The sequence below is a fragment of the Triticum aestivum genome, chromosome 3B (assembly GCF_018294505.1).
Source record: "Triticum aestivum cultivar Chinese Spring chromosome 3B, IWGSC CS RefSeq v2.1, whole genome shotgun sequence".
NCBI lineage: Eukaryota > Viridiplantae > Streptophyta > Magnoliopsida > Poales > Poaceae > Triticum > Triticum aestivum.
The window spans coordinates 825,069,774-825,095,941 of NC_057801.1; the positions used below are offsets into that span (position 1 = coordinate 825,069,774).

At 44.9% G+C, this 26,168-nt stretch overlaps 1 protein-coding gene across 1 annotated transcript in view; it reads right to left on the reverse strand.

The window, feature by feature from the left end:
* LOC123072680 (ubiquitin-fold modifier 1-like) overlaps positions 1–26,168 on the reverse strand; it is a 69,706-nt gene that overhangs the window by 1,671 nt on the left and 41,867 nt on the right. The window contains exon 5 of the mRNA XM_044496288.1: positions 97–122. Within this exon, the coding sequence (XP_044352223.1) occupies positions 97–122 (26 nt within the window). The remainder of the gene's footprint in view (positions 1–96; positions 123–26,168) is intronic.

Consider the following 26,168-nt stretch of genomic DNA (forward strand, 5'->3'; position numbering starts at 1 on the left):
CCAAATCGAATCAGAGCAACAAGACCACGTTCCCGACAGGATCCCACGAGATCACGCGGCGCATAGCTAGAGCGGAGCGGAGGGGCGGGGTCGTACCGTTGGTGATGATGGCGCTTGTCTGTGTCATGAAGTGCAAGGCACAATTGGAAAACCTCGGACATTCCTTGGAAAGCAAAATAAAAACCACAAGGGTTCCTACTCGCCTATCCATATCTCAAAAAAGGTGCAAGCCATCCACAGAAAGCATCAAGTCGTCGCCCCTGGAATCGCCAATTAGCTTGCCAAAACCCAGATAGATCAATAACCTATTCAGACCAGACTATATATGTGCAAAGTTCAGTCGATACCATGCTATGAATTTCTCATCTTCTATATCAAAAATAAAATAGGCTTCCAATTCACTGGCATATTTTTTCCCTTCCTCAAATCGTCTAGAGAGGACCCTCTAAATCGCATCAGAGTAGCCCAAACCACAAACCATAAGGGGTGCCACGAGAGGGCGCGGCGTAGTGCGCAAGGGGCTTAGGCGGGAGCGAGAACCAAGTTATATGACTTCACTGAGGAGTTGGATGTCTTTCCCCACAAGCAAGTCCACGTGCACCATTTGAAATCTGACCGTTAGCCATGTGCCATGCAAACATTGTGAGTGCACCTTCGTGGTCACATCATCCCCTGCCCCCTAGGTTGCTACCCCACGGCTATAAATAGCCTCTACCTCAACCATAAGTGGTTGGCTGCTCCATGAGAAAATTGACAAGTGTTGTGTGAGCATCCCATTTTTCTTTGCACTGGTCTAAGAGAATCCTAAGTGAGAAAAAAAAACATAGCCTAAGAACGTAAAGTGATTGAGCATCACTAAAGAGTTTAATTGAAGGATAACTTGAGCTTTTTAGTATTGAGGAATGTGCATCTTGTAGACTATTAGGCGTCTGTTCAAGAGCATCCAGATTGTGGAATTACCTAAGAACCTGTGGAGGTCCAGGGATCACCTCAAGATCTACCCAAAGTGATTGGACGAGTTCCAAGGAACCTCAGGGAAAATAAAGCGAGGACTAAGTGTTCTCAGAATTGCGTTTTAGCCTCTCCAACCCATGCATAGAATTGTGTGAGCAGTTTGAACAGGGGTAACACATCTTTGTGTCTTCCTCGACCAACGGGTTATATTTCTTTTCATTTATTTACATTCTTTTTTTTAGAAAAGGAGGATGACCCCCGGCCTCTGCATCGGGGAGATGCATACGGTCACTTTATTGATTATTTTCGAGGATCTTACAAAGTATTACAAAAATGTGCCTGAATCCACCGTCTTGGCAACACATGCCGCTACTCCTATCCAAAATGATGAAGGGGTGCTAGCTGGGCCACTACCCAAACCACTCACCTAAGCCTAACATCAAAAGCCGGAAGCCAAAACATATTCGGAAGCCCCAGCCGAGCCACATACCGGGTCTGGGGCACAATCCGGCCAGAGGCACTCGTGTGTCGTCGCCGCCATCTTCCACAGGTCCGTCTTCAGATCATATTGAGGCTTCTACCTTCTCTGGCCACTCTGCCATCGACGACCCCATGACGCCAGACAGCATCCTCCTCCTACACGAGTCCATCTCCGCGCATCAGGCACCGAGTCTCCACAGCACCATGCCGTCGAGATCCACCACCATCAATGTGTAAGATGAAGCACCGCTCCACCAAAGTCGCCGTCCTCTAGTCCCTCGAGTCTGTGTGCACCTCCAAAAATGACGCCCCCAGGGGGAAACGACACCAGAGAGCCGCCGTCATCCGATCTACTGATCTAGGATTTCCCCCGGAGGTAGCAGAGAGTGGCCTTGAACGTCTCCACGGCGATGCCTTCAGGAAGGGAACGATGCAGACAGCGTCGCCATCGCCGGCCTTGGCAATAGCCAATAGCAGGTTTTCACCCAGATCTGATCGAAGACCTCCATCTCTCGTGCACGGGTCACAGCCGTCCTTGCTGGGATCTGGATGATCCCGCTTGCCAGATCTCAGCACGGAGAAGCCCCCCCACCGAGACCCGCCGGCCGAGCAGGGGAGGCCAAGGCCGCGCCCACTGTATCAGATGGATCCAAGCCCGCGCCGCCGCCCCGGAGTCTGCCCCGCGCGCAGCCGCCAGCGCCTGCCGTGGCTCGCCGCCGCGTGCCCCGCGCCCCGCCACCGCTCGCCGAGGCCTGCCGCCGCAGGACACCGTCGCCTGCCGCCTAGATCCGCTGCCCGCGGAAGAAGGGGAGTCGGGAGAGGGAATCCCCCCGCCGCCACCGTCTGCCACGCGGGTTTCACCCGGCGACGGCGCGAGGAGGGGAGAAGGAGGGGGCGGCGGCGGTGCCTAGGGTTGGAGGCCCCCCGAGTCGCCCAGGCCGGGGGCAACGCGAGGGACGCGAGCCACGATCGATTTATTTACATTCTGTAATTGCCTCTTTGTCGAACCATTTCCCTTCCTTCATTCTTTGAAACTGTTGCAAGGACTGTTTGAGTACTTCCGGTTTATCTGTTGTCTAGCTTCATGTTTAGCTTTGTACTCCATCTTGTTGTATGGAAGTGTGTCTACCTGTTATACTTATGTTCATCTACTTCTACTTAGTTATTTTCTATCTAGCGTGCTTCTCTCTAGCTTGTTAGTTATGCCTCAGATTCTCCTAAGTTATTGGCTGCTTCGGTTCAGTTATTCTTCTTTAAAGTACTTATGTTGTTTTGTTTACTCTATTTTCTTTGCTACTAAGTGTCTTTTGAAGAAATTCTAAAATCTCTCATTCATCCCTCCTCATTTATTATTGATCCTGCATGGATGATTATTACTAGCAAAAAGGGCCGTGCTTTGCAACCGGGGAAAATCATAATCTCCAATGGCCATGATCACATTTTGCTACATCCCTGAGATACAGTATCACTCTCAATTTCGTGATCATGAACATTTTTTTTAAACTCGTGAACATTTTCAAATTCATGAAGACTTTTACAAATTTTGTAACATTTTCTAAACTCAGAATATTTTTTGAATTCATGAACATTTTATACTGTTTGTAAACATTTTTTCAAAATAGTGAACATTTTTTAACAATTTTCTTGAACCGGCGACCATTCCTAGAATGGAAGAACATTGTTTTGGAAATTAGTGGAACAATTTTTGAAATTCGCGAACACTTTATTGATTAAAGTAACATTTTTAAAAATGCATGATCATTTTTTGAATCTGCGAACATTATATGAATGAATAAATTATTTTGTAAGTCATGAACAGTTTTTGAATTTCTAGGATATTTTCACTCATGAACACTTTTACAATTTGCAAAATTTGTTTAATTTCATTAACATTTTTTACTACACGCCTTAAAAAATCTTGAACATTTTCTGATTTTTCGAGCATTTAAAACAAAATTTCAAATTTTGTTTTAATAAGAAAACATTTTTTATAAAATCATGAAAAATAAAAATAAAAAATGGACACGCTCCGTCCTATCCCACTGCGCAGAGCACAATATAGGATGTCCCTGCTGCATGGACCAACTCAGGCGGGGGATTGCCCTGTGTGAAACGTTTTTTTATCACTTATAGATGGCATTGGTGGGTTTTACTAAAAAAAGTGGCATTGGGCAACTTTGGGGGCAATTTCTATGACCTACCGCAAGAAGCAATTGCCCTTTATTATTAGGTATAGATAAGAGACGATATTTCAATACTAAGTCTAAATTCTAGACCACACACATGTTGGCAACTCTTACTAAACTTCCCTTGTAACTTGTAAGACACATTTGACTAAGAAAAGATAGGTAAAGCAAATGCCAATAATCCGGTGACAACCTACTAGTAAACACCTTCTCTAATCTAGAATTTTCTATTTACTTAGACTTGATCATAAACATGACATTGTCATCTAGATATATTTCTTAGGGTTGATTTGATAAATGCCACTCCAAATCTGGCGATTCCGAGAAATGTCACTGCAATTTCCAAACTTTGAAAAGTGACAATTCATGCCATTTCCAGTGGCATTTTTCGAAGTCCCATTTATCTAATTAACCCTATTTCTTATACCATACATGATGATAACTCACACATTATCGGTTTAGTTTGGCCTACTAGATTGATCTTTCTTGCCATGAGAGAAGTGCTTAGCTTTGGTTTCAATCTTGCGTTGTCCTTTCCCAATGATAGTAGGGACAACAAGGCACGTATTGTATTGTTGCCATCGAGGATAAAAAGATGGGATTTATATCATATTGCTTGAGTTTATCCCTCTACATCATGTCATCTCGCTTAATGCGTTACTCCGTTCTTATGAACTTAATACTCTCGATGCATGATGGATAGCAGTCGATGTGTGGAGTAATAGTAGTACATGCAGGCAGGAGTCGGTCTACTTGACACGGACATGATGCCTATGTTCATGATCATTGCCTTAGATGTCATCATAATTATGCGCTTTTCTATCAATTGCTCGGCCGTAATTTGTTCACCCGTCGTAATACATGCTATCTCGAGAGAAGCCACTAGTGAAACCTATTGGCCTGGGTCCCTTTTCCATTATATTAAAGTCTTTTCCATATTGTTGAATCTCGTTTACTGTTTTGCAATCTTTACTTTCCAATCTATACATCAAAAATACCAAAAATATTTACTTTATTATCTCTATCAGATCTCACTTTTACGAGTGACCATTAAGGGATTGACAACCACTTTATCGCGTTGGTTGCAAGTTTTTGATTGTTTGTGCAGGTATTCGGTGACTTGTGCGTCGTCTCCTGCTGAATTGATACCTTGGTTCTCAAAACTGAGGGAAATACTTACGCTACTTTGCTGCATCATCATTTCCTCTTCAAGGGAAAAACCAACGCAAGCTCAAGAGGTAGCAGGTACTCCCACTATGACTAGCCTAACATTAAGGACATAAGGTCATGAAGTGCAAGGCACAATTGGAAAACCTCGGACATTCCCTGGAAAGCAAAGTATGGAATGCAAAGTAAAAAATCAAAAGGGTTCCTACTCGTCCTATCCATATCTCAGAAAAGGTGCAAGACATCCACATAAAGCGTCGAGTCGTCGCCCCTAGAATCGCTAATTAACTTGCCAAAAACCAGATTGATCGGTAACCTCTCCAGACCATACTATATATGTGCAAAGTTTAGTCGATACCATGCTATGAATTTATCATCTTTTTCAATATCCTTCCAGTTCACAGGCACATTTTTTCCCTTCCTTAGATTGTCTAGAGGGGAGCCTCTAAATTGCATCAGAGCAGCCCAAACCATGATCCCTGAGGGGTTCCACGAGAGAGTGTTGTGTAGTGCGCGATGGGCTTATGCAGGGGTGAGGGCCGAGTTATATGTCTTCACTGAAGAGTTGGATGTCTTGCCCCACAAGAAAGTCCACATGCACCATTTGAAATATGACCGTTAGCCATGTGTCATGCAAACATTGTGAGTGCACTTCCGTTGTCACATCAGCCCCTGCCCCTGGGTCGCTAACCACCGGCTATAAATAGCCCCAACCTCAACCATAAGTGGTTGGCTGCTCTATGAGAAAATTGACAAGTGTTGTGTGAGCATCCCATTTTTCCTTACACTGATCTAAGACAATCCTAAGTGAGAAAAAACATAGCCTAAGAACGTAAAGTGATTGAGCATCCCTAAAGAGTTTAATTGAAGCCAAACTTGAGCTTCTTAGTATTGAGGAATGTGCATCTTGTAGGCTGTTAGGCGTCTGTTCAAGAGCATCCATCTAGATTGTGGAATTATTGAAGAACAAGTCTGTGAAGGTCTAGAGATCACCTCAAGATCTACTCAGAATGACTGGACGAGTTCCAAGAAACTTAGCTCTAAGGCGAGGACTAAGTGTTCTCAGAATTGCGGCTAAGCCTCTCCAACCCAGACATAGAATTGTGTGAGCAGTTTGAATAGGGGTAACACATCTTTGTGTCTTCTTCGACCAATGGGTTATATTTCTTCACACTAAATTTACATTCTGTAATTGTCTCTGTGTTGAAGCATTTCCCTTCCTTCATTCTTTGAGACTGTTGTGTAGAGTTGTTTGAGTACTTACGGTTATGCATTGTCTAGTTTCATGCTTAGCTTTGTACTCCATCTTGTTGTATGGAAGTGTGTTTGTCTACTTGCTATACTTATGTTCATGTACTTCTACTTAGTTATTTTCTATCTAACGTGCTTCTGTCTCTAGCTTATTAGTTATGCCTCAAATTCTCCTAAATTATTGGCTGCTTCGGTTCAGTTATTCTTCTTTACAATACGTGTGTTTTTCTGTTTACTCTATTTTTCTTGGCTACTAAGTTTTTTTTTTGAAGAAATTCTAAAATCTCACATTCATCCCTCCTCGTTTATAACTGATCATGAATGGACGATTATTATAAGGGACGATATGTCAATACTAAGTCTACACTCTAGACCACATACATGTTGACAACGGTTACTAAACTTCCCATGTAACCTGTAAAACACATTTGACTAAGAAAAGATGGTAAAAGCAAATGCCAATAATTCGATCGCAGCCTACTAGTAAACACCTTCTATAAAAGGGCATCCCGGTGCATGTAGCTCCCGCTTAAGTATGGCTCAGGGAAGGGTCCGACCACTTTGGGCCTATTGTACGCAGTTTTTCCCTACATTTCTGCAAGAGGCTGTTTCCAGGATGGTCACAAGGCAGCAACTTTACCACTGCGCCAAGGCTCCCCTTCAGTAAACACCTTCTATACGCTAGAACTTTCTATTTACTTAGACGTGATCATAAACATGATATTGTCATCTGGATATATTTCTTATACCATACATGATGATAACTCGCACAATATATTTAATGATACACACTATATTCACACAATTTCAATAACGTAATCCTCAAGGCATGTAATTATATTTATTTATGGACGCGACTAACCACCAGCCGACTGGTGGTTTAGCGACAGATCCGCACGATCGGGAACCTGAGTCCCTCCCGCGCGTGATCCAATTCGGCAGCTCCACCCACGACCCAGACTTCTCTCGCTAGGCCCACCTCCCCCCTACTGCGTCCTTCCCCGCGCAACGGATCGAGGCCCAATTTGGCCCACCTCCCCCCTCCTGCACGTGACTTACCACCCAAACCCTACTTTCTTACCTCCATCGCAAGAAACAGCCACCTGCCCCGATCAGTTCTCTCCTCTCTCCCCGACGCACCACCATCGCCGGCAACATCGATGCCAGATCAGATCCACCAAAAAAAAGGGAAACCATGAAAAAACAACACCAAAACACAAGGATTTGAGGGAGGGCCCCGGTTTACCACAAGAACATCACAGGGGTTATCATCAATTCGTCCATATTTCGTCATAATCAGTCAAAGAAGAAAGGAGGTAAGTGATTCAACCTCTATACCCATGCTACCTCTATACCCATGCTGCATTTGCATTTCATACCAATAAAATCAAGGGGGGAAAACATGGGGAAAAAACAACAAGAACTAAAGCATGCAAGAAAAGGTAGTATTTTTACTACATGTGTGTAATTCCCATGTTGAAATTGAGTTACCACTCAAATTCAGTCAGGTTACCAACAAAAAGATTGACTAAATTTCATCTTTTACAGTCAAGTTAGAAAATACATGTATGAATTTTCTCATTAAAACTGACATACCATCTCGATTGAAAATAGATTACCAGAGTGTGTGCATTGAGTAATCAGCATCCTGTAAGACTTATTCAACATAAAAAAAGATCCCTTTCTTCCTTTATATATTGAACACACCCATCCTTTATATATTGAACACACCCATGTCAGAACAAGTTATCGTGCTAATTCATTACAAATTACCAGGAAAAACTCAGAACCAAAGGTGCTAAAAACACTACAAGAATACCATGTGTTGATTTACATTGTTGCCACCATTCTTTTTTGATAAAAATGATGTTCATGAAATGAGGTTCATAGAAACTGTCGCTGTCATACTCCCATATGCTGGTTACTGCCAAAACGATACTGTTATAAAACAGAAGTTATCATGGCATTAAAAGGAAAAAAATAGTTGTTGTGAAAAAATAATCAAGATTGCTAGTAATTGTGGAAAATTAATTGGTGCAATCATATGTACTAGCAGGTGCTACGACACAAGAAAATGGCGCATCACAACGGGGGTAATGTGGATGTCATGATGAGTGGTATGGGGACAAACCAACAGTGTGAATATGCACACACGGCAAGCTTTGGTTCTGCCAAAACAGGTGAAGGTAAAACATTTACCATGCTACCACAATTTTGTACACAAATTTGTTACCATCGTACTTGAATTGCAACTACCACCTTAGGTTATTTACAACTATCACATTCACCATGAAACAGTTGACAAATGACGTAGCTTGATGCACACAGGTTACCATGAATTTAGGTACAATTACCACACTTACTGCATACAAATTATCATGCAATCTGTATTGAAAATGGAATTACATGCTTTCACTGGTTACCATGAATTTAGGCACAGTTACCTCACTTACTGCATACGAATTATCATGCAATATGTATTGCAATTGGAATTTCATGCTTTCACTTTAGAGCTACAAAAAAAACATCTTAATGCATGCAAACTTTACCAATCAACTGGAGTACAAGTTACCACTAGTTTTGGCATGCAGAAAAATATAACACAAAATAACAACTTTCAAAAACATTATAGGTGCTACTTCTAGAAGCAACCCGATGGTTCGAGAAACAAGCAAAGAACCGACTACTAGCAGCATAGGGGGGGGGAGAAAGCTTCTTTGATCGTTCAGTCAGCGAGCCAGCGAGTCCAGAAACAGGGGGAGAGAATGCTGAACAGGGAGACAAAAATACCGAGGCATACTCCACACCGAAACCTCCTGATGAAATGATGAAGTTTGATACTTTTGAGGAAGCTTATGAACACTACAGGCAATATGCACAGAGACATGGGTTTGGAATGAGACTGGAATACAGAAAAACAATCAAAGATAATACTGTAAGCAGAGTCCTCCTGGTTTGTGGGAAATACGGCAAGCCAAAAACAAACAAGGAAGAGATAGAGGATGTGCAGGACCCAAAAGGCATCGTGAAGAAGAGGAAACGAGGGAAGGTTGTGAGGTCGGGATGTCCGGCCCACCTTTACATCACCCACACGGATGCGTGGTGGAGAGTCAAACGCTTCAACGACGACCACAACCACCCTCTAATAAGAAAGCCGTCCTTGACAAAGTTCCTATCATCACATAGGAACATTCCAAAAGATGAGCAGGACTTCTTGAAGATATTGCACGGATGCAACATAGAGACAGCCAGACAGATGCAACTAATGGAATGGTTCTACGGAAATCCTAAAGATGTACCATACACAACAAAGGACATCGCAAACCAGCAAGCTAAATTCCGGATGGAGTACCGCCATGCTGATGTGGGGAGCACAATCTCGTACTTCCAAGATATGAAGGCACAAGATCCAGATTTCTATTGGAGAATAAAGCTTGATGATGAGGACAGAGTGGAGAATTTATTCTGGATAGATGGTGCGTCGCGCAGGGCATATGCTAGATACAATGATGTCATCTCATTTGACACAACATACATGACAAACATGTACAAAATGCCCTGTGCACCCTTCATTGGCATTAATAACCATGGGCAGTCGATCCAATTTGGTTGTGGGTTTGTTCGAAACGAACTATCTGGTAACTTTGTGTGGCTGTTTAATGCATTCTTGCATGCAATGGGTGGAATTGCGCCAAAGAACATAATAACAGATCAAGATTTTGCAATGAGGAGTGCTATTGATGAGGTCTTCATCGGGATAGTACACAGGAATTGCCGCTGGCATATAATGAAAAAAGCACGAGAGAAGCTTGGGAAGCTGATGGCTGACAATGACCCACTAAACAATGCATTCAAGGATTGTGTTGACAACAGCCTGACTGGTATTTTACTTCCCACCCCTCACTAGCTTAAAACACATAAAAAATAGGCACATAGAAAATGGGTTTAGATGCATGATAACAATAGTTACCATCTAACAAAGTGACAAGTTACCAGAGGATTATAACAAAATTACCTACATTAGTTGCTTTCTGTACTACCCCTATAATGTCCATGTTTGATGTACACATTTCAGTTGTTCATCCCACTAGTTACAACAAAACTTTTCAATCACCAGCTAGTCTGATTAATATGAGTATCTTTTTGTTGCTAGTTAAAAATGTTGCTTGTACTACACACACAGAGTGGTATTCGCTTTGGAAAAAGAAAATCTTATCCTGTCTGCAAAGTACTTACCATGATCCTTCAACTAAAGTAACCATGTGTGTGTGACATAATTATCAACAGCATTGGTGTTCCTAGTTACCAGCTATGTTTGAACAGATGTTACCATCCTCCAATAATTGATGTTACCATGTTTATATTATGAATGCAGTTGATGAGTTTGAGCACAAGTGGTGGGTGATGATCGAAGCGTATGGCCAGACTGACAACGAGCATTTCCATTGGTTGTGGGAGAACAGGAAGTGTTGGGTCCCGGTATACTATATGCACGACTTTTTCCCGTTCTTGCAGACCACAGCAAGAAGCGAGGGATTTAACTATGTGCTCAAGAAGTATGTCAACCCAAACAACTCACTGGTCGAATTCGCACAACAGTACACTGCGATACAGGATAAGGTGATGGCTAGCGTGTCAAAAGAGCAGTTGGAAACAGTGTACAAAGAAACCGAAATGTACTCGATGAACCCGCTGAAGATGCAGGTGCGGGGGCTATACACACATAACTTGTTTTGCAAGTTCCAGGTGGAGATGAAGGTGAAATCAGCATACAGATGCGACGCATTGGATGATGGTACTTTCAAGGTCAGCTCAGTGCGCGGGATAATACCGAAATATGGAGACAGGGACTACCATGTGCAAGCAAACATGGTTGAAGAGACATACTCGTGCAGTTGCTGCAAGTTTGATCGTGACGGGCTACTGTGCGCGCACGTACTACGAGTTATGGACCAAATTGGGGTATACGAGATACCTGACAAGTACATCCTAAAGAGGTGGACCTGGGATCCAGAGGAGGATCTTATTCAACCTGATTTCGAACAGCCGACAGTTAAGAAGTCGATGCCAGAGGAGGATAAAAGCGTCATGCGATACACGTCAATTCTTAAGGAATTTAAGGCATCGGCCAAAGATGCTTGCCTAACAGATGACGGGACCAGATTGGCAAGAAAGCACCTGTATAATTTCAAGGAGGAGCTTGAAATCCTGAAGAACAATCAACTTAAAAAAGCAAGAAAGGAAAAGGAAGAAGCAAAAGGATCGTTTCAAGGACAGCCGGATCCCTGCTCGATACATGTGGGGCGGATGAATGAAGACAACCCTGTCACACATCACCAAAACGCCCCCGATGCAAGACATCCGGAGTACTCAGCCACACAGCAAACAAGTGCCACTAATGTGAATCAACAGGAGAACACCGCCACACAACAAGAAAGTGCTACTAATGTGCAGCGACAGGGTAACCCTGCCACACAGCAAGAAAGTGTGCGGGTGACGATACATGCTAGCAAAAACAATCAGGCTTTTGTCATCCAACCCCCACATCCTGATGCAGCTCCATCCTCAAACGCAAAGTTGATACTAGACCCTCCCAAGACTGTAACGAAAGGGCGGCCAAAGTCAAAAAGAAAGCAATCAGGTTTTGAGATTGCAAAACCAAAGACAAAAAGGAAATGTGGTGTGTGCGGGAGTCTGGAACATGACAAACGCACATGCAAATCTCCCCTAGCAAGATAAATGAAGGAGGTGCTATTAAAATGGAAGATGGTGGCTGCATTTTTTTTCATGGACCATAATGTGCAAGCTATGAGCCCCATAACATTCCAGTTATAAGCTTGTATCATAGATTTTATCATGGCTTTGTAATGCAAAAACAAAGTGTATCTCTATAATTTAAGCAAGCTATCAGTACCCTGTTATGCCAGTTACCAGCAAATGTTTGATGGGATTGACATGGATTTGTAAATCCAAAATTTTTATTTCTTAACCAAGCTATCAGTACATTATTATGCCATTTACCAGCAATGTATGATGGAATTGACATGGATTTGTAAAAGCCAATGTTTTTATATCTACATTTTTTGAAGGCTACCAGCACTGCATTGTATTACTTATGGACAAAAAATTAGTCCTCCTTGCACTTCTAAAAATTGCTTATGAACAAATTATAATCACAGTAGTGAATTATATCATATAGTCAGTGATTTTGGACTGTGTATACTATAGTAAAATAGCATGTCAACACTTTGCTCCATGGCATTGTCATGATAGATTCAAATAAAAAAGTTATCATCACAGTTTGGTAGAACTTATCACGATGTAGTAAAAAAAATATCACCTCATCACCCGCTGCCAAACAGATGATAGCGCACTCTTTGCATTTGTTTTGATAATGATCTAGCCACCTCAATGTCATAATTTTCCGGAGAGCTGGAATTTGTTCATGAGATAAGGCTGGAACATTTTTGCCATCCCACACCTCAAGGAACATGCAGGCGAAAAATCCACAATCAATGCTGAAACATTTGTGATGAAAAAAACAACACAAAATCAGTTTAATTGGAGTTTCGGACCGGGTCAAAATAAACAGGGATGACAAACATGTAGTTGGGATGTTAAAAAGAGGGTGAGTAATCCACAACTAACCCATTTTCGTGTTTCAACACATCAATGTACACAAGTTCATAGTCCTCAATCTACTTATGCGAGTCCTTGTAATTTATCAACCAGGCCTTCTTTATTGCGTTCATGTATCTTGTCGCATGCTCGAGAAGAGAAGGACTATATTGGTCACGCAATGAATCTAGAACTTCAAACCGCTTCGCCCTAAGATTTAGTGACAACACATACCAATGCCCGTCATTTGGACCGCGGCCCAACTTTTGCAAAGCAGGGAATAGCAGCTGAAAAAATTTAAAAAGGCAGTAAGCATAAAAGTAGTTGGAAAAGAAACAAAATTACCAAGATAACAAATGGTGATGAAATTCACAACGAGAGGCAACTAGAAAAGGAAGTTATCAGGGCAGAAAGGTCAAAAGTTACCAGTGTGCATGAAACAGGTTATCATGACATGAAGAACAAACAATATCCGCAAATAATAGGAAGTTACATGATATTATCAGGAAGTTACCAAGACACTAACTGTACAGTTACCAGATCCATCAAACATAACATACCTGATCCTGGTGACTAAGAATGTAAAACTTGTCCCGTCGAAAATACTTCAGTAAACACTTGGATTTGACGTCTCCTAACAACAGATACACAGAGAGCACCCAAGGGAAGATGAGCCTGTTTGGCGTTTCCTTATACTAGAGAACGCGAACATGTAACTCGGCAATGCTGGTTGATAGTTGCCCAACTCCCTTCACACAATTGGCAAGCTCACCAAGGGTAACCCACCTACCATCAATGTTGATGACCCTAAGACTACAAAAAACAAAAAAACAAAAAAAAGATTTAAAAAATACATTTAAAAAAAGGCGTACAAAATAATGATTTGTGTTAAGAGAGATGAGAAAAAGGATGGAAACATACTCTTTAATCTTAGAGTTAGAATCAGTAGTATGCTTGATAACTTCATTGTAAACGTACTCTGCCTCCTCGCTCGGTGTGAGGGTGGCAAAAGGTGGGAGCAGGTATTTGGACGGGTGGATGACCCTAACTTTCCGAATAAAGGATTTAGGTGTTGAACTGCGTACTAAATGCTCTGTGCGAGGTGGTAACTCTGGTGTAACAAATGTTGGACTTTGGGGGTTGTCTGGTAGAAACCGAAAAAAGGGAAAACCATGAATTATCATCAGATGGGAGAAAGAATTATCAAGTGATGGGTCAAAACATATCAACTGCCACATGTTTTGATTATCAAGTGGTGGTCCATAATTGAAAAAACAAAGAAAGTGGTTTGTGCAAGGGTTGAAATGTTCATGGAGCAGAAAAAAAATCACCTATTTGAACATTAGATTTCCCTTTTAATGCTGGATTGCCATGTTCAAATTCTTCCCACCACATGAGAACCTCATCATCGTCAATCTCAACATCATACACTTGCACACGACCAGCTTCCGGTGTCACTTAAATAAAAAAACAGCGATGAGGACATGAACAGTAGTGATAAACAACATAAATTGTTGCAAAAAAATCAGGTATTAAAAATTGAGACAAGATACAAGAAGTTATCAGGAACACAATATAAAATATACCAGGCAATGTGAATGTGGATTACCAGCACACCTGTATGGGCCTTTTAAGGAACAAATTAGATAACACTGGTGCATAACGAGCAACAGCTGTGATATAAACTAATCATCATAACATGTTAAAAGGAAGACCAAAAAGAATTGTATAGCCCAGAATTGGCAAAGAATGCATATGGCTGGAGTTATTGTGTCAATGGATCATAAACTGACAGGATTTGAACATTTGAGTTACCAAGATATGTCATATGGAGTTATCAGGGTGATTGGAAAAAATTGAAGGAGTAATGAAAAAGTTCAGATGAATAACTACGAGTACAGTACTGTTTTGTAAGCATGACAATGAATTAAGGAAAATAAATAAGCAATGATAGGAGATGTACGTATCACGCGCTTACTAAAAGTCAGTAACAGATAACATCGGCTTTCAAAACTGACGAAGTTACCAGGGGGGGAGGAGGATGGACTTATCGTCTATGCTAGCATCGTACAAAATATTATAGCGGACACAACAGAAATATATATTACGGGTACTGAAAGCACATATGTTCATTTACATCACACACAGCATATAAGTAGTATTACATTCATCCATACACACGGAATGATAGAAAGTCCCAAACACATAAATAAAAAGAGCACACCAAGGCACAAAACAATACGATGAACACTGACATATCTCAATCCATCACTCTCTCGGCATAAAAGCGAAGACACAAGGTCTTCACTTACCAGAGTTGTTGGGTGGCGGAGCCCAAGCAACCGGTTGAGCCTTGGTAACTTTCATCAATGCCTTGCCCTTCGAGTCAGCATCAACAGGAGCTGCGAGCCCTAGAACGACGTCAGGGCCAGTAGCTGGTTCTGTAGGTGGTACTTGAGCAGATGGCGCCGCCACAGGTGCTTCTGGTGCTGCAGGTGGTACTTGAGCATATGGCGCCACCGCAGGTGCTTCTGGTGCTGCAGGTGGTACTTGAGCCAACATTGGTGCAGCTTGAGCCGTTGCAGTTGCTTCAGTAGATGGTGGCACTTGAGGACTCGCACCAAAGATGTCATCCAGCCTAAGAGAGCAGCTGGGTGGCATAAAATTACCATCGTAGTTTCTAGCTCCAGGGGTGCTCAACTCTAGTGCATGGTCAGCTACTGCTTCAAAACATGACAAGTAACACACAAATAAGGAAAAAAGGCATCAGGAAAACATGTAGATGACATTGTATTTGTTAGTGCCAGAAACAATATCTTGAGTTATCATGTATTAGACAGACAAGTTATCAACATAAGAAAATAAAGTTACCAACCTGTGACAACAGGATTATCGGCATCATTCTTTTCACCTCCAGCTATAGCCGTATCAGTAGGCATATTGTCTCTGGTACTTCCCACAACTTTCTCAGCTACAGCGGAAAAAGATTAAACACATCGTCAATAAAAAACATCATAAAAATACAAGAAACAAAAAACAAATGTGATGGCGAACAGAACTACCTTCACTTCCATCATGCGCTATATTAGGGACGACTTCATTTTCGCATTCAATAGCTACAGCCACACTGGCGATATCTTCAACAGCAGCAGTAACAGTTGCCGCTGCAGCTAGCTGAAAAACAGTGTCATCAGAAACACCAGCCGATGTCGCCGCAACAGCATCAGATGCACCCTCGCTAGATGCTGCTGCTTTTTCAGACGGAGATGTCGCCGTGGGAGATTCATCAAGATGGATAACTTCTGTTGTCTCCGATGACGTTGTCTGCGACAATGTTGCCCTTAGTCGTGGAGAGGATCTGGTCTTGGCGAATTTCACCTTTTTCACTGCACTTTTATCTTTTGAACGACTGAAAAAATCGATACACAAGGGTAGTAGTGAGATTACACATGTTGTTAAACCTGAGTTACCACATGCTTCAATCAAAAAAGGATGTCATATACTTCAGGTATAAGTAGCATCCAGGGAAAAAATTACAAAGTAATCAAGGACTATAAATATAAAGTTATCAAATCATATGAACAAAAAAACCAACAATTATTTTTGAATAACTGCAAACTAGATAGGTATGTGAACACCTTTTTCCTGGTTCACTTGGAGAACCCTTAGCAGCAGCAACTTTTTTCATAGGTGCACTGAATGAAAAAAATAACCAAATGTTACAAGCACATACAACTATCAAGATTGGTAACTCTAAATTACCAGGGGGGGCAAAGTTAAGTTATCAATGTTCATCAACATGAGTTATCACACAACAAGAACAAAATAACTGCTGAACATGAACGGAAGTAACAATTTGAATACCTTTTCACTGGTGCAATCCCTGAATCCTTAGCAGCAACAGATTGTTTGCCGGGGGCCCTGCAGATAAAAAATAAGCAAGTTGATCACCGGCATGAAATTACCCAAACTACCTTAAACAAACGACTGTATTTACCATGTTGTTTCAGGCACATAATTGATAAGGACATTGGAAAATAATAATTCACCTGCGTGGGGCCTCCTTCCGCAAAGTGGACAGTGGGACGGAGGCACCGGTTCCCTTTTCAGCCACGCGTATACCAAGCTCCTGGACCACAACTTTCTTCACAGCTTCATGAATCTCAGATGCTGACAGTGCAATTGGTGAAGACGGCCTTTGCGATGGGCTGGCAGGCACAGCTGGTGAAGTTGGACGGGGGGTGATGGCACAGTTGGTGAAGCTGAATGGGGGGGTGATGGTAGCCTCAGCTTCTTGCGCCTCTAGTAAGCCAAATTTTTCAAAAGCTCAGCACCGCACCGCTTGACAGAAGAGTGAGTGGCCGCCTCAGCTTGCGTGTCTATCAGACCTTGCTGGCTAAGCCCTCGATCACCTGATTCGACGGATGCTGCATGAGATGTTCCAGTGAGTAAGATCTGAGACTCAACGAGGTTATCGCCGACAGGGCGGATAGGGGTGTCTTCAACATTTGGTCATGTGCCATCATGGGCTTTGACAGTTGCACCATCAAGATGTGTGGTCTCATCATCAGCTGGACCGCTGCCCATATCTACATCCACGGTACCACTGCCTGAAGCAACAAAAGGATCTTTAGGGCGACGACGAACAACTCGATAGTCATCATCATCATCATCGGAGTCAGCGTCAGAATCAGAATCATCGCCTCCGTGATAGTCATCACTGTCAGAATCTTCAGCCACATTCTTTCCAGCACTTTCTGTCCGCCTGCCTTGCGATGACCGCGTAGTCCTTGACGTCATACGGGCGGCAGAGGAGATAACGTTCAATCCAGCGTCTACCTGACGAGATGCATGTGAATGGCCCTCATCATCTAAAGCGGTGAATGATTCCACAAGATTGCCTAGGATGCCAGCCATGGCGGACGTGAATAGAGCAACTATCTGAGTTGATTTGGCAAATTTCTGTTCAACATAAAAAAATGAAAAAAGAATGGAAATAACTAGTAAGTTATCACAAAAATGCAACAAAAGTTATCATGAATATCAAGTTATCACAGGAATGCTACAATCATCATAATAAATGCAACCAAAAGTTATCATGATATCAAGTTATCACAGAAATGCTGCAAAGTTATCAAGGCATTGCACTAATAATTATCACATGGTTGCATCATAATTATATTTTATATAGAGGATATGCCACAATGGAAATAATCCAGATTACTAAAGAGTGACAAGTTGGCAACAAATCAGGGTAACCACAAATGGGTGCAAAAAATAATTTATCAGCCAATGAAAGAACATAAAATAGCAACAAAAAAAAGATCAAGAAACTAGGTTACATGCTCACCTCTTCACTGCAGCTTGGGGCAGTATGAACACGCATAAACTTGTCAAGACCTTCCACACCACCAAAGAGACAGAAATTCATGCCAAACTCAGGCTTCAACTAGAAAAAAATGTAGCCATCACAGATAAGTAACAACAAACAAACAATGAAAATAAAATGCAGTTGAAAAGCAGACTGTGAACTGAAAAACATAGATATATATTACCGGTAGTTTCCCAAAAGAAACTTTGTCAGCCTGAACATCCTTGTTGAGGACAAGAGTTATCAGCTTCTTTGTCCATACATTGATGGGAAAAGGACCATCAGGCAGTTCGATGCCAAGTCCAGAAAGATCGATCGCATGAATGTACAACAGCTGATAAGAAAAACAGAAGCGCCATGGTAAACACTTACAAAAATCAGCCACAAAATGACAAAGAAAATGACAAATGACAAAAGAGAAGGTAAGAGGAAAGCATCGTCACTTACATTGTAGAAAAGAAGGCAACCCCTGGTAGGCTTGCGTTTCAACAGCACCTTGTGCAGTTCATCAGCAATAAATTTGGACCAATTGAGATTCTTAACACCATTGATGTCACGCTGCAATATAAAAAACAGCACTGAAGTTCACCGAATGCACCACAAAAAATATGAAAGTTATCACACTGACATATATAAAAGTTATCAGGCACACAAGAAAGAAAATGACATATTCACAAAAAAACTTACCAGCACAGCATACCAACGGGGGCTAACTTTGTTGGAGGTGGTCGGGGCAATGACTGTATTCCCCGCAAGCAGAAGCCACATACGCTTGAAAGTGTCATCAGAATTTTCAGAACCCTTTATGAGATCAACAAGATCAGTCATTTTAGGGGCATATCCGAGCTCGCCAAACAACTCAAGCCCTAACTCAATATCAGTTTCAGATGGGAGGTTGTAAGGGACATCATTCCCTCCACGCAGCACACCCATAACACGATGCACGTATTCTTCATTGACCGGAAGCCTGCCTCGGCCTGGTACGACCACCTCACGCGAATTGGGGTCGTAGAGATCAGCAAGCCACACACTGAGATTGTTGAATAGATGATCACATTGGATGTTTCGAAGGCTAGTTAAATCCATATCATCAATGGCACCCTTCCTGTCATCATTCATGTCCTTGCATGCTAGAAGAAGCGAACTGGGTGAGGCTCTGTTCCGCGGAGGAGGGCGTTTCACCTTTTTCGAAGGAACCTCATCGATTCCATCGCCATCTCCTTTACGCTTCCTCGGCATTGTCTCCCTGACACGTAGGGAAAAAATGAATACATTGTTTATAAAACCAGTGTTTGACAAAGCAATAATACAGCTGATAAAAGGAAACAAGCAAACTGCAAATTGGTCGCACATGCTAAAAAAAGTAAAACAGATAGCATAGGTATATAAAAAGCATGTGAGACTGATAATTGAGGCACAATGCAATTGGTAAGTTACAACCAAATTACCAATGATAAGAAATAGCATTCACACATGCTCATTAATAACCCAACCAAAACAAAATGAATGAGAAATAAGCGTTGTGCTACATATAGTTAGTCTAGCAAAAACTTATGGTAACTACGGTAAGATGACAGTGGTAAGTGTAAAACCATCACCATGATAATTCAACCATAACAAGATAACACTGATAAATAACAGAGTTTAAAGCATCTGGTAATTTGAGTGCAATATAGTTGGTAAGTTCAATATAGACATCATGATAATTGAACGGAACAAAACATAACAAGCAAATCAAGCAATGTAAACAACCTAATTGGAGCAGCACAAAAGCCTAATCAATGGACAAACCGCATCTAACAAAACCAACATAAAACAACATTATGTGAAAAAACTTAGGGTTGCTTTTTAAATCCTCATCCACTGATGCACAACTTGAAATCCATAAACACCAAACATTATTGGATGTCCTAAACAACCACATCCACAACAGTAACACCATCACAAAATCCCTATTAGAACCAACCACACTTACCACCACTAAGACCTATCCACGCCCACGATTACCACAAAATTAAACCAGATGTCCGAACCATATTCAAACTGAACTTAGAAGGCGACATAACCTAGCCTAATAGCAACAACGACCGCCGGAATCAAAGAGTCCGAGCACCAAAAATCAACGGCAAAGCATGGAGGCGGAGCAACAGGAAATACAGAGCGGGGCGGGTGGATGGGTGGGGGAATGGGGGATGCGCTACTCAACTTCGACTCAGAAATTAGAAGCCGGCCTTAATCTAACCTAGTAGGAACAACAATCTACCAGATTCGACGGCTCCAACCTAAATCAATGGCGGACCAGAGCGGCGGAGCAAAAAGAGAAGGAAAACAGGGCGCGGGGAATGCGTTTCTCACCGTATCCACCAGTCGTCGTCCGCCGCGAACCGGAACGCGCCACCAGCAGCAACCGTCGTGCACGAGGGGGAGGGGAGCGAGAGGAGATTCGAATGGCCGGAATCAGAGGAAGAAGAAGTAGTGCGGGCGAACGCGAGAGGGGACGAGTGGGGATCGTGGCATTGGGCGATATGGGCGGTTCCAGTGGACCCACTAGTCAGCGACACACATCGATGGTAACGGCTACCGCCACCCGCGCTGCGCGCACCAGGAGCGACGCGGTCCGTTGGATCTGGATCAGACAGCTGTCGGGTCGTGCGGATTTGAAGCAAATGAACAGTCGACTGGTGGATAGATTAGTCGTTTATTTATTTATTTATCCTCACATTTAAAGGAAAAATATATTTAATTAAGATGTTTTAAGGGCCAATGACTCAAAAATTTAGTAGCTTTTATTACAAAGTATAGTTTACTCTAGTACAACAACTGTATATTTCAATGAGTATTTTGTGAAAACACTATTATTATATTTAAAGATGTTAACTATGCTAGTTAAGCTATATAAAATATATTTTGACAAAGCTTGTCGCTTGATAAATTGAGTTTAAGTATAAAAGTTTTATATAAAAAATGTTTGGACTAAGCAGTGTATGTGCTGGCAGAAACATTGACAAGCCGTTTTCTCATGGATCTTGTACTTTGAGAAGCGGCCGGGCGGGGTATTCGGCCGCAGAAACCCATCAGCATCGGCGTAGTTGGAGCCGTAGGGGTAAGCCCATTGCCGCGACATCTCGGTGATAGGGTCGGTCAGAGGGAGGTTCCAGTTGTCAGCGAAGTCATCCCCGAAGATAAAGAAGGTGGCGCCCGATGGCTTCTTCTCATGATCACCGGTAGACGCAGGCCGGGCCTCCACGCCATTGGGACTCAGGACGAGGAGGAGGAAGGCGAGGCCGAGGACGGCCGGGAGAAGCTTCATCGATTCCGGCGGTGTGGAGGCGGATGGTTCTACTACTGCCGGCCCGAGGATGACGATCGCCCAGCCGCTACTGTTTCGCCAACTAAAAATCAGGAACGCAAAGCGCTTGTTTGAGCTGCTCGTACATCATGGCCTGGCCCTCTCTTCAATTTATGGAATCATCGACGAGCAAAACAAGTCGAAATCGGACTTGCGGCCTCCACCAGAGTCGGATCCACAGCACAGTCGGACACGGATTTGATGGCAATAAGCCATGCATGTGGCCATGTGATGGCCGGGTTGTGGCGAGTGTGCGTGCAAACTACAACAGTATTGTGTTTGGTCGAGTCAAATGCATGCACGGGTTAGTTAGTGGCTGCATGGATAAATTGTTAGCTGGGAGGGATTCCAGGGTAGTTACCTGGGCGTGCGGTACGTGGAGTTAGTGGCCGAACCTGCGGCTAGTTAGCACATGTGTGAGGCCATCCCCTTGTATATATGTTGCATATCAAGTAATGAGAAAGAGGACGTGAGGGCTAGATACACAATGTAGCCACGGTGGGCATCAAGGAAGTTTCTCTTGGCAAAGCCATTTTGGTCATCTTCCTTGGTGCATGTGTGTGTGCGTGCGTGTGTAGAGTTCGTCACCATGTGTGTGTTTGTGAGAGCTAGAAGAAGAGCGGCGCTGCGAGAAACGGCGGCAACAACAGGATTGACCAGCAAAGCAAGTCGAAATCGGGCTTCTCATGGACGGGGCGTCGTCGTTCACTGGCCAGCTGCTCATCTCTACATGCCCTCTTCCCCTCCTCCACGCTGTTTTGTGTTCGGTGAAGTTCGTTTCAAAGTTTTGCAAACTCGGCGATTTTTGCAGAAACTCGGCCATACTTCATTGAAATTTGTACAAAAACGTAAAAACATGCAAGAATTATGCCTAACTTAAAAAACAAACTAAAAAGCCTAGCCGCTGCCGTCGCCGCCGTCGTCTTCTACATGCCAAGAAGCTTGTAGAAGCGGGTGTAGTTGTCGTCGCGCCTCTCCTGCGACGTCCCTGCTGCAGCCCTGGACGGGGTCGCCGACACGTGGTTAGGCGCTTGAAGGCCCGGCCTCGCCCTCCTCGTCGCTGTCGATGACGATAACGCCACCCTCCTCGGCGCGGCGACGGGCCTGGTGCTCCAGGTACGCCCGGCGCTGGCGGCGTACCTGTTCGCGGACGTAGTCCTCCTTCGCCCATTTGAGGGCGGACTCGTCGTCGGGGGCCACCATGTCGACGTGCTCCGGCTTCACGGGGAGCAAGCCCGGCTCGGGCTTCGGCCGGACCAGGCGTAGGGAGCGCCTCGTTGGTGCCATCGCAGGCGGTGAGGGCTCGTTGATGACGAGGGTGCCGCTGCGAGCGCGATGCCCGGGCGGTATCCCCTTTAGCTCGGGCCTGACAGGGTGGAGGGCCGGCGAGCCGGAGCCCGACGACAAGGACGACCCTGGCTCCATTCGCCGCGGCATCCAAGAACTGCCCCGGCGGTGAGAGGAGGACAGTCGCGTCGGGTACTCCAGCCGCGGCACGTTGCCGGTCTCGATGTCGTCGAGGATGGCGTCGAGGGTGCGGCCGGGGAAGCCCCACCACTCACGTCGTCCTTTGGCGTTGAGGCGGCCGCGGGGAATGATGCCGTTGATGGAGGCGATCTGCTCCTCGCGGTGGCGCTGGAAGTACATCGTCCACAGCGTTTGGGTGTCGGGCGCGTACCTCGGCTGGTTCCGCTGCTCCTCCGTCAGCGAGGAATGGATGCGGGCAATCTCCACCCTCCGTGCCGCCCCTTCGAGTACCGGCGGCACAGGGACACCGCCGACGCTCAGTCTTCACGCCCCCGGCACGCGCATGTCAGGGGGCGCCGGGTACTCGGCCTCATAGAGGAAGCGCGCCTCCAGCTCTTGGAGGTGTCAGCGGCTGAAGCCGTTCGCCGCTGCGTCGTCGCCTGGGAACCTCTCGGCCATGTTTGCTTTGCTCGTCAGCGGGTAGAAGGCTTTTGCGAGAGGGAGAGGGGGAGGCTGTGGCGCTCACCGGCGGGGAGTGGGTGCCTTTTATAGCCGGAGGGGGCAGCGGGGAGACGGCATGCGGGAGGACGCGTGGCGGGAGTGGGCGGGACGCGCGTCGGCGGCATCTTCACTGCGCCTCCCGTGAGGCATCAATGGAGGCTAACCGGCACGGCAGCACGGCAGCCTTGGCATTGTTTTCGCGGGAACCGAGGCGATGAGGGCGACTGAGGGAGTCCTGGATTAGGGGGTGTCCGGATGGCCGGACTATAACCTTTGGTCGGACTCCTGGACTATGAAGATACAAGATTGAAGACTTCGTCCCGTGTCCGGATCGGACTTTCCTTGGCGTGGAAGGCAAGCTTGGCGATACGGATATGTAGATCTCCTCCCATTGTAACCGACTCAATGTAACCCTAACCCTCTCCTGTGTCTATATAAACCGGATGGTTTTAGTCCGTAGGACGAACAACAATCATACCATAGGCTAGCTTCTAGGGTTTAGCCTCTCTGATCTCGTGGTAGATCTACTCTTGTACTACCCATATCATCAATATTAATCAAGCAGGAGTAGGGTTTTACCTCCATCGAGAGGGCCCGAACCTGGGTAAAAACATCGTGTCCCTTGTCTCCTGTTACCATCCGCCTAGACGCACAGTTCGGGACCCCCTACCCGAGATCCGCCGGTTTTGACACCGACATTGGTGCTTTCATTGAGAGTTCCTCTGTGTCGTCATCTTTAGGCCCGATGGCTCCTCCGATCATCAACAACGATGTGGTCCAGGGCGAGACTTTTCTCCCCGGACAGATCTTCGTATTCGGCGGCTTTGCACTGCGGGCCAATTCGCTTGGCCATCTCGAGCAGATCGAAAGCTACACCCCTGGCCATCAGGTCAGATTTGGAAGTTTGAACTACACGGCCGACGTCCACGGAGACTTGATCTTCGACGGGTTCGAGCCACAGCCAAGCGCGCCGCACTGTCACGATGGGCATGATCTAGCTCTGCAGCCGAACAGTGCCCTGGAGGCTGCACCAGTGTCGCTCCGACCCTTAGCTCGGAGCCGACTGCGCCAATCGAGGACAGGTGGCTGGACACCGCCTCGGGGGCTGCAATCTCTATGATGATCGAGCCGAACACCATACCTGTCCTTTGCGAAGCTCGTGACTCCAAGGTGTCGGACTCCTCTCCGAACTCCGAACCTTCCGCGCCCCTGCCAATCGAATCCGATTGGGCGCTGATCATGGAGTTCACCGCCGTGGACATCTTTCAGCACTCGCCTTTCGGCGACATTCTGAATTCACTAAAATCTCTCTCTCTCTATCAGGAGAGCCCTGGCCGGACTATGGTTAGCAAGGTTGGGATGCGGAGGATGAAGAAATTCAAAGCCCACCCACCACCCACTTCGTAGCCTTCTGTCGATGTTTTAACCGACTTGCTTGACTTCGACTTTGAAGACATCGACGGTATGGACGACGATGTAGGAGACGAACAGGAATCAGCGCCTATAGGGCACTGGACAACCACCTCATCCCACGATGTATACATGGTGGACACACCTAAAAGAAACAACGACGAGGAACAAAGGGGCGCAACGAGGGATCGTTCCCTCGAAAAGCAGTCAAAGCGGCGGCGTAAGCGCCGCTCCAAACCCCACCTCGATAGAGACAGCGGCCATACAGACCCAGCCATAGAGCAGGGCGAACCGGCGCATGACGAACATGCCATCGAGCAATCGTCCGAACAGGGCAACTTGGATAAACAACCCGTCCCCGGCGAAGATAACAGTCCGGACGACCTCACGCCGGACAGATTGCTGGAGCAGTAGAACCTCCAAAAAAGGCTCATCGCCACTGCGCGTAGCCTGAAAAAGCAGAAACGGAAGCTCAAAACAGCGGAAGACGCACTCAGAATTAGATGGAGCAAAGTAATCAACACCGCAGACAGATATGGCGACAGTCGCCACACAAAGAGTTATCCGAAGCGAAAATTACTGCCGGAATTTGATGAAGAAGCCTTAGAGCCTCCGCAATCAAAAAATAAGGAAGCCACCCGGTCGGATAACCGACCCCATGGCCTACATAGTGCGGCAAATGGCGCCGCGCACAATCGGGCACGCGGTCCGCACAAGGATTTGCATCAAAAAGATGGCCCAGCTAGATCTATCTACGGGCCAAGAAAGCAAGCTCTAGTAAGCAATGCAACGCATCAAGTATCCGAACATCACGGTACACCCAAATATAGGGGTGCCGCACACCCCCTATGTTTCACTGATGAGGTGCTGGATCATGAATTTCCGGCAGGATTCAAGCCCGTAAACATAGAGGCATACGACGGAACAACAAACCCTGGAGTCTAGATTGAGGATTACATCCTCCACATACACATGGCTAGAGGAGATGATCTCCACGCCATAAAATACTTACCCCTCAAACTCAAAGGGCCAGCCCGGCATTGGCTTAAGCCTTCCCGAAAACACCATTGGAAGTTGGGAAGAGCTCGAGGATGCTTTTCGGGCAAATTTTCAAGGGAACTATGTCCGACCTCCGGATACAGATGATTTAAGTCATATAACTCAACAACCCGGAGAGTCAGCCCGGAAACTCTGGAACAGATTTCTTACTAAAAAGAACCAGATAGTCGACTGTCCGGACGCCGAAGCCTTAGCAGCTTTCAAACACAGTGTTCGAGACGAATGGCTCTCCAGACACCTCGGCCAAGAAAAGACAAGAACAATGGCCGCATTAACAAGCCTCATGACCCGCTTTTGCGCAGGAGAGGATAGCTGGTTGGCACGATGCAGTACCAGCGACCCAAGTACATCCGAA